The sequence below is a fragment of the Beta vulgaris genome, chromosome 2 (assembly GCF_026745355.1).
Source record: "Beta vulgaris subsp. vulgaris cultivar EL10 chromosome 2, EL10.2, whole genome shotgun sequence".
Taxonomy (NCBI): Eukaryota; Viridiplantae; Streptophyta; class Magnoliopsida; order Caryophyllales; family Amaranthaceae; genus Beta; species Beta vulgaris.
This window is the reverse complement of record NC_079203.1, coordinates 4519660-4528532: the sequence shown is the minus strand read 5'-3', so window position 1 is coordinate 4528532 and position 8873 is coordinate 4519660. Positions and strand designations below refer to the sequence as shown.

The window sequence follows — 8873 nt, the reverse complement described above, 5'->3', positions numbered from 1 at the left end:
AAAGCCCGCTCTTTCGGGTCAAAATTAGCGGGCAATTAGGGTCGGACCAAAAAAATAGACTAAAAAGTCAATTTTGACTTGTCCAAAGCAAAAAAAAACCGGGTCGGGCCCGGCCGCGGGCCGAAAAATTCTTCCCAAAATCGGAATAGGCCGGGTCAAAATGATCAGCTCTACATTAAAGTCATGTTCTATATATAGATGTGTTTCAAAATCATCTAGGGTAAAAGCTACATTTAGGATGCGTTATAGGTCCAATAAGTTCAGATAAGTTGCAATCAGGGTAATAAGTTCCAATCAGGTCTAATAAGGTCCAATAAGATCCAATCAGGTGCAATAAGTTTCAATCAGGACTAATAAGGTCCAATAAGTTCTAATCAGGTCCAATAAGGTCCAATAAGTTCTAATCAGGTCCAATAAGGTCCAAATAGTCAATGTTCAATAACATTTGTATTATTATCCATTATTTTATTATTCATATCATTATTAGCTGATTATGTTATTATTAGAATTTTAATTAGATTACCACAATGATTATATAGTATTATACTTGTATTATTGTCTATTATTTTATTAAATATTTGTATTATTGTCTATTATTTTATTATTCATATTACTATTAGTTGATTATGTTATTATTAATTTTTTATTTATTAAAGTACCACAATGTATAGTATTATACTTGTATTATTGTCTATTATTTGATTATCCAAATTACTATTAGCTGATTATATTATTATTAAAAAATATTATAATCATGGTCAAATAAGGTTAACAATAATAATCATTATAATTACAATATTTTGCAATTCGTCTTTAAATTACTAGAGATAACATGTTTTCGCTACGAATAACAATCAAAACGAGACTATTAGATATATTAGTGGTGAAAGTTAAGTATAGGCAAATATATAAATATTAATTTTTTTGTTAAATTATTTATCACAAGAGATAATTAATAATAATAATTTTTTAAAAGGACGAATTTTAATAATTATTACTTCATCATAATAAATTTTGAGGGGTAGTATTTACGTTAGGGGTAATATTTATGTTATTACTCGTCAATTTTTTTGTCTAATAAGGTCAAATAAGTTTCAATCAGGTATTTAGGTCTAATAAGTTTCAATCAGGGTCAATAAGGTCTAATAAGTTTCAATCAGATCAATAAGTTTCAATTAGGTCCAATAAGTTCCAATCAAGATCAATTGAATCGGGTCTAATCAGGTTTGATAAGTTCCACTAAGTGCAGTTCATGTTCAATAAATTCAGTTCAGATAATTTCAAGGTTAATAAGTTGAAAAAAAGGCACCCTTAACCTATTTGGAACTTGGAAGTTGGAGGTTCAAATCGATGATATTGACGCAGACTACTAAACGATGTAGCAATTATAAAAAAAAATTATTCATATGAAAGCACGAAAGCAGTACAAAGTACAAAAACTTGACGTGATAAACAATTAAACATGCCAAATGAAGAGCTAAAAAATATATCTATATTTGTGGATTGGAGAAAGTATTTGCCCATATCCGATACGAGACAACTTTTTCCATATCGGATACTTGATATGATTAGATGTAGTCCATATATGATTTAATAACTAACTGACATGATATAAGATTTCAACTAATAAGCTCCAAAAAAAAATGAAATTATAATTTTTTAACATTACTTTTATCATAAAAATTACATAAATACTATGATATTGGCCCATATCGGATATCGGCATATCATTACTCTTGTGGACTGTGGTGGTTCATGGTTGGAGGTTCAAATCGATGATAATGACGTAGACTATTTAGACCATGTGGAAACTGCCAGAATGAGCTAGAGTGCCAAAAACTTGACGTGATAAACAATAAAACATGGCAAATGAAGAGCTAATAAAAGATAGCGATCCTGCCAGAAAAAAAAGATAGCGACGTTTGTGGACTGTGGTGGTTCCTGGTTGTATACTTAGCTTGTCAATCAAAGCTCGTAAATGTTAATTGTTACTCTCTTTGTTTTTTTTGTTTTTTTTTTTAATTTTTGTCAATTAAAATCTTGATACTTTTGGTACTTGCAGAATTTTCTCAATTTATATAAAAAATTATAGTCATATATGGTCTTGTTTAATTCGTGTTAATTAATATATTCAATCGTTATAATTTTTATTAGTATATAATGATAGATGTTTAAGATCAAAGAGGTGGATTGGGAGACACGCATAAGAATGTGAGAATGATAAAGAAAATAGAGGGATGGTCTGTTCTCCCTAACTTATTTTCACTTCAGTTTGGTTGCAATCAGTTCAGTTCAGTTCAACTTCAATTATCATTTTTATTAGTTATAATTTAATTCATTTCAGTTCAGTACAGTATAATTGCAATCAGTTCGGTTCAGTTACAATCAGTTCAGTTCAGTTCAGTTGTTCTATGTCGAACAAAAAACAGGCTCATAGTGCTATATAGTGATAGATTGGTAGTACTATATACAAGTAGAGCTGGCCATGGGCCGTGCTGGGCCTGACCACGGGCCAGGCCCGCGGGCTGAAGTGGAATACGGGCCGGGCCAGGCCCGTGGCCCATGAAACTCGTGCCGTGCCGGGCCGGGCTGAAATTATGGGAAACTTGTCCATGGCCCGGCCCGGCCCACGGGCCTGGCGGGCCGGGCTCGTGCTCACCGCGGGCTTGGTCCAAAAATCACAGTTTTTGAAAAAAAAAAAATTGCAAGGCCCACGGGCTCGTGCCGGGCCCGGGCCGAAATCTAAAATCCCCAAACGTGCAAGGCCCACGGCCCATGTTACGGCCAGCGGGCCGGGCCGGGCCCATAGCGGGCTCGGGCCGGGCCGGGCCGAAAACGGGCCGGGCTCGGGCAGCCCACGGGCCAGCCCGGCCCATGGCCACCTTTATATACAAGTCCACATTACACGCCCATATGTCTTCATAGTAATCTCCAATTCTCCATTAGTAGTACGTACAAATCCCCATATCGTTCATCTCAATGGCAGCTTCAAAATCTCAAGATGAAGATCGAATGGAAAACGAGTTGCAACAGCCAGCTGAACTCATCTCCCTTCTAAAACAAACATGGTTTGGTATTCCAATTCAATTTCACCAAAGTTTTTGGTGTTCAAGTCTTCTTTTGAAAGGAGTAATCTCATTCCAAACTCATTTTCAAGCTCATGATAATGATATTATTTTAACTAGCGTACCCAAAACTGGTACAACATGGTTAAAATCTCTCCTTTTTACAATTGTCAATCGTAAAAAATTATCTAATGATATTTCTCAACACCCTTTCCACACTAAAAATCCCCATGAACTCGTCCTCCATCTCGAATTTCAATATAACCAAAACACTAAAAACAACCTAGAAAACCTACAACCAAATGTACGTAGCATGAATTATATCGATGGGTTTTCAGAAACGGAATCAAATCACTTAACCGAAGTATCGTTACCTAGAATATTCGCTAGCCACTTACCATATATATCATTGCCAAAATCCATTCAAACCTCAAAATCTCGAATTGTTTATATTTGTCGAAATCCTTTAGACACTTTTGTTTCATTATGGCATTTTTTCTTGGAATTTGAAACAAGTAAGGATAATACTAAACCAAATATAGAAATGATGGAGGAACATTTAGATAAATATTGTAAGGGGATATTTCCATTTGGTCCTTATGATGATCATGTGATTGGGTATTGGAAGAAGAGTGTAGAAAACCCAGAAAAGGTATTGTTTTTAGAATATGAAGGGCTGAAGAATGACCCAAAATATCATCTGAAAAAGTTGGCTAAATTTGTGGGCTATCCATTTTCAGAGGAAGAAGAAAAAGGGAACATTATAGATGAGATCATAGAAGTTTGTAGCCTTAAAAGTTTGAAGGAAATGGAGGTCAATAAAAGTGGTAAGCTTGATCCTTTAGTTAAAAACAAAGCTTTGTTTCGAAAAGGTGAGGTTGGAGATTGGATCAATTACTTGACTCCTTTGATGGCTAAGCGATTTGATGAAATGCAACAAAATGTTAGTAAGGCTGGTTTTTCTTCTACATACTATCAACCCAACCTGTAACACTGTTGCTGTTGTTGTTGTTACTGTTGTTGTTGTTGTTGTTGTTGTTGTTGTTGTTGCTGCTGCTGCTGCTGTTGTTGTTGTTGTTGCTGCTGCTGCTGCTGTTGCTGTTGCGTGCTGTTGCTGTTGCTGTTGTTGTTGTTGGAAGTTATACTAGTAGTTGTACTACTAATTATTGTAGTATTGTGAAATGTTATTTTTGCTTTTAAGTCTCAATAAAGTGACATTGTTTAATTAAGCATATTTTCAATTCTTGTGAATTTGTGATCTCCTTTCAATTGTTCACTGGTTTTAGGGAGTTCTTGAGCAGGCAATGCCCCAATTTTTTTATGGACGAAAATTATGAACCTTTTACTAAAGTCACTAACTGAAACTATGAAAATTGTTGGATACTTGAATTATTTTTTTTTTTCAAAGGATATGTCAGATATCTATAAAAGTATATAATTTATTAAGAACATACGGGTAAAAATCTAGAAAATGAAAAGTTGTTGTACATCTGCCTGTTTTTATGAGACCTCTCTTTTCTTTGTACTAGTGGTTGGACCGCGGGCTATCGCGCACGGCCCCCCAAGGTAGCAAAAATAATTGCGGACAACTAAACGTTTATCATTAGTAGTAGGATTTTTTGGTTAAAACACCCTTACGTTTGGTGATTTTTAAAACAATCCCCCTTTTGTTTTTTTTTTTGAAATGAACCCCCAAACGTTTTATAAAAACTTTGGTTGCACCCCAAAACCTAACTTCCGTCAAATCCAGACGTTTGTGGGGCCCTTTTTTCCATTTTCCCTCCTAAATGTTGCATGAAATGCCATTTGTATCCTTGGTAATAAAAACTAACCTCTTCATCTCTCTCATTCAATTCCTTCATTTCTGATTTCATCTCTCTCACTTGCTTCAATCAAAAATTCAGCATCTCTCTCTTGTCATCATCTACACCTTTTCATCTTTTCTTTCAGTCTCTCTCATCCAACACTCTCTCTCTCGTCATCATGGAAACTGGTGCATTTTGTGGGTGTCGGAAAATGACTGTTGTGAGAGAGGGAATATCCTGATTTGGGGATGAAGTGGTTGTTATATAATAGCATAGGTGGTCCCCACAAACATCTGGATTTGACGGAAGTTAGGTTTTGGGGGTGCAACCAAAATTTTTGTAAAACGTTTGGGGGTTCATTTCAAAAGAAAAAACAAAAGGGGGATTGTTTTAAAAATGATCAAACATAAGGGTGTTTTTACCAAAAAATCCTTAGTATAATCCATTTAGGAAAAACAAAAGAAAAAGGGCTTGGACTACGTCACCGTTGAAACACACCCCTTTATCCAACTCACCCATTTGGTGGGAAATTAATTAATGTGGTCCCTAACTGTTAGGGTTTTAATTAGAGCTATTCATGGACGGGATGACCCGCTAAGCCCTTCCAGCCCGACCCGCTAAAATTGCGGGCTTACTCAACAAATTTTGAAAATTTTTTTCTAAATGGGCTGGTCAAGCCCAACCCGCTAATATTAATGGGCGGATATGGACAAACTCAAATATACCGCGGGCAATCCCGCTCGGCCCGTTTATTATAATATCTATTTTCTATGCAATTGAAATTTTTAATCTTACTAATTTAGTGTTGATTTGTCTTTTGGAATATATAGTTTATTTGCACTAATATAGCTTTGGATAACATATAATTATATTTATTATTATCTTTACAACTTAATTTGTTAATAATTTGTCGACCTCTAACATTTTTATTACGAAATTTTTTAACTTTCTCTTTATCTTACGTTGTCATTATCAACTTTTTTCTATTTTAACCAAAATTATGTTTTAATCTATAAACATTAAAGGAAATCAACTATAGATATTTGAAAAAAATAAAAGTATCAATAGGCTCGTTAAGCCCATGGATAAGCCCACCCGTTTATTAGATCGGGTCATGAACAAATAGTTAAGCCCGCATAAAAGGGCTTGGACTAGACATGTTAGGTCAGTTAGACAAAAATTTAAGGTTAGGCCTTGCCCGCAATCCGCCCATGCCCGCAAATGATCACCGGATCTAGTTTTAATGAGTATGCCTGACTTGTAAACTTTTCGACTTCGTCTCCAAAATTTCAAGACGAGCGCAACTAAGTCTGTCTTAAAATGCTTGTGAACATACTCAAAAGTCTTCTTTTAACTATTCTATTGTATGCGTTACAAAATTTAATCACAAATTAATGGTAAAAATATTCACTAATACTAATGAGAAGCTCAAAAGGACTAGAAAACATATATAATCATAAAAATTTAAGGAATACTCTTTCTGTATTTTTTTTTAAATCTTTCCTCCTTGGTATCTTGCACAAAAAATAAGGAAAGGAGAGATTCACCCCACATGGGAGGAATCTGATTTTACAAAATAAAGAGAAAAAGGAAAAAAGGCAGATATCAAGTACAATGGACTGATTATTTTACCATTTTGTGTATAAAGCATGAAAGTGACATATGATTTTATTTTAAAAACAGAGATAAAAAGTACAATTACATTAATTACAACAGCCAACCAAAAATAAAGAGGGGAAGTTACATTTTCATTTCCGTCTTTAATTTCATACGTGGGTTTTCTATTCAAATTCTCTCATAATAAAAATTCAACCAAGTTACAAATTCTGACTTAAGTATATAAAACTCCATACAGTGCTCCACAGTATCCACACCACTAAGTGACTTAAAAGAGGAGAAAAAAAGAGTTAAATATTGGGCATCATTGCCATCAATGGCCTTAGGGTATGAAGGGTCTAACAATGAAGATGAAGCATATGTTCTTGTAGCATTTGTATCTCACCCACATCATGGGCCTAGGCTCAACAATGAGGTACGACAAAAAGTAGAGCAGTGGCTTCTAAGTCACACAGTGGTGGGAAGTCTACCATGGGGAGCCAAGAAGCTATGTGCTGAGAAGTTCAACATCAGCACAAGGACAGTCTATACCATATGGAAGAAGGCCAAGAAGCAACACGATGGCGGGCTACTCATAAACGTCAAAACCAACAAGCACAAGTGTGGAAGGAAGAAAGCCACAATCACTCATGAACATGTTTCATCTGTACCTTTATGTCAAAGAACAAGTTTGAGATCATTAGCAACTTTATTAGCATGGAAGTGGATGGGGTGTTGGAAGCAAGAACGTTTTGAAAACAGGAAAACCTCATGTAACCAAGCATTGTGCTTTATAGATAAAGAGCCATATGGTGCTTTGCTATTTCGTAAATCAATCTTACTCCCATCTTGTCACTCTAGAATATGTGCCTGACAGTATAGCCAATAAATTAGTGGTTATGAGCTTTCTAGACTATATTTGTAACAGACATGCATTATTTTAGGGGTGTTAATAAATATCTGATCCGATCCGGTTTTTCGGATATCCGATCCGGTTTTTTAGTTTTCGGATATTTCAGATTGAAAATTTACATTTACGGATATCCGAAAATATCTGAAACATGCGAATTTTTCGGATATCCAATCCAAAATATCTGTTTTCAAGGTCGGATATCTGATGATCCGATCCGAAACTTATTTTATGAACTTTTTCTTTCAAACAATCAATTTTTTGGTTTTCGAATATTCTATTTTTTCGAATCAAGTTCAAATCACATTTTCATAAATACCCGATCCGGGTTTTTAGATCGGATATGGAACTGAAATTTTCATTTTCGGACATCCGATACGAAATATCCAAAACATCCGTTTTAAGGTCGGATATCTGAAATATCCGATGATCCGATTCGAAACTTATTTTACGAACTTTTTCTTTGAAAATTCAATTTTTTTGCTTTCGGATATCCGATTTTTTCGGATTACATTTTTCCCAATCTGAAATATTTTTTCACAAATACCCGAATCGGGTTTTCAGATATCCGCTCCGGTTTTTTTAGTTTTCGGATCGGATACGGATCTGACATTTTCATTTTCAGATAACCGAAACATGGGAATTTTTTGGTTATTCGATCTGAAATATCTGTTTTTAAGGCCGGACATCCGAAATGTCCAATGATCCGATCCGATCCGAAACTTATTTCGTGAACTTTTCCTTTGAAAAATTCGATTTTTTAGGTTTTGGATATCCAATCTGAAATTTCGGATATCCGATTTTTTCGGACGGATTCTAATCCCCATTTTCCCGATCCGAAATTTCGGATCGGATCGGATATCCGAATGAACACCCCTCATATCATATTACACTGTCCTTTGGGGAAAGATGATAGATTTTCTTTGAACTTGCGAAAATAAATCAAAACTTTTCTGTAAAATCATTAAAATGTTCACCACTTTCCCCCAAACTACAGAAAACCCCTATACCGTATAGTCAATTTAGACTACATTAGCTTTAGACCCGAGCGAGCTGAATTCCCCTAGCCTCGTATTTTGGTCAGGCTTGAACCATGTTCAGTTCTATTTCCTGAGAGTTGGTCAACCAATGGATTTCACAGGAAGCTTGCTACCATTGCTGAGTTGTGGGCGAGGATGTGAAGTTGGGAGCTTTTGCTGAAAAACAATGGCGTGTTATTGTCTTTGTTTTGTATAAATTAAATGACGAGATGTGGCTTTGCTTTCATGTTGTTGTAACTATAAGAAGTCAATCAGTAATTCCCGGGTTGTAAAAGGCAAGCTGCCAGCCAGTGTAATTCCCATCTATCACTAAAATCTGAAATTTGGGATTGAACAAAAAAAAAAACTTGGATCCATAAAAGATTGTTCACCAAATGACAAAATATGTCATTGTTCACATGGTGAACAAACTCATCACCGTGCACTGAAGAAAAAGGGGGAAGAATAACACACAGTC

At 35.2% G+C, this 8873-nt stretch overlaps 1 protein-coding gene across 1 annotated transcript; it reads left to right on the top strand.

The window, feature by feature from the left end:
• The first annotated feature begins 1737 nt into the window (after positions 1-1737).
• On the top strand, positions 1738-4154 carry LOC104887145 (cytosolic sulfotransferase 13-like). The gene has a single exon (XM_057392443.1). The coding sequence runs from the start codon at positions 2980-2982 to the stop codon at positions 4054-4056; it is 1077 nt and encodes a 358-aa protein (XP_057248426.1). The 5' UTR covers positions 1738-2979; the 3' UTR covers positions 4057-4154.
• The last annotated feature ends 4719 nt before the right edge of the window (positions 4155-8873 follow it).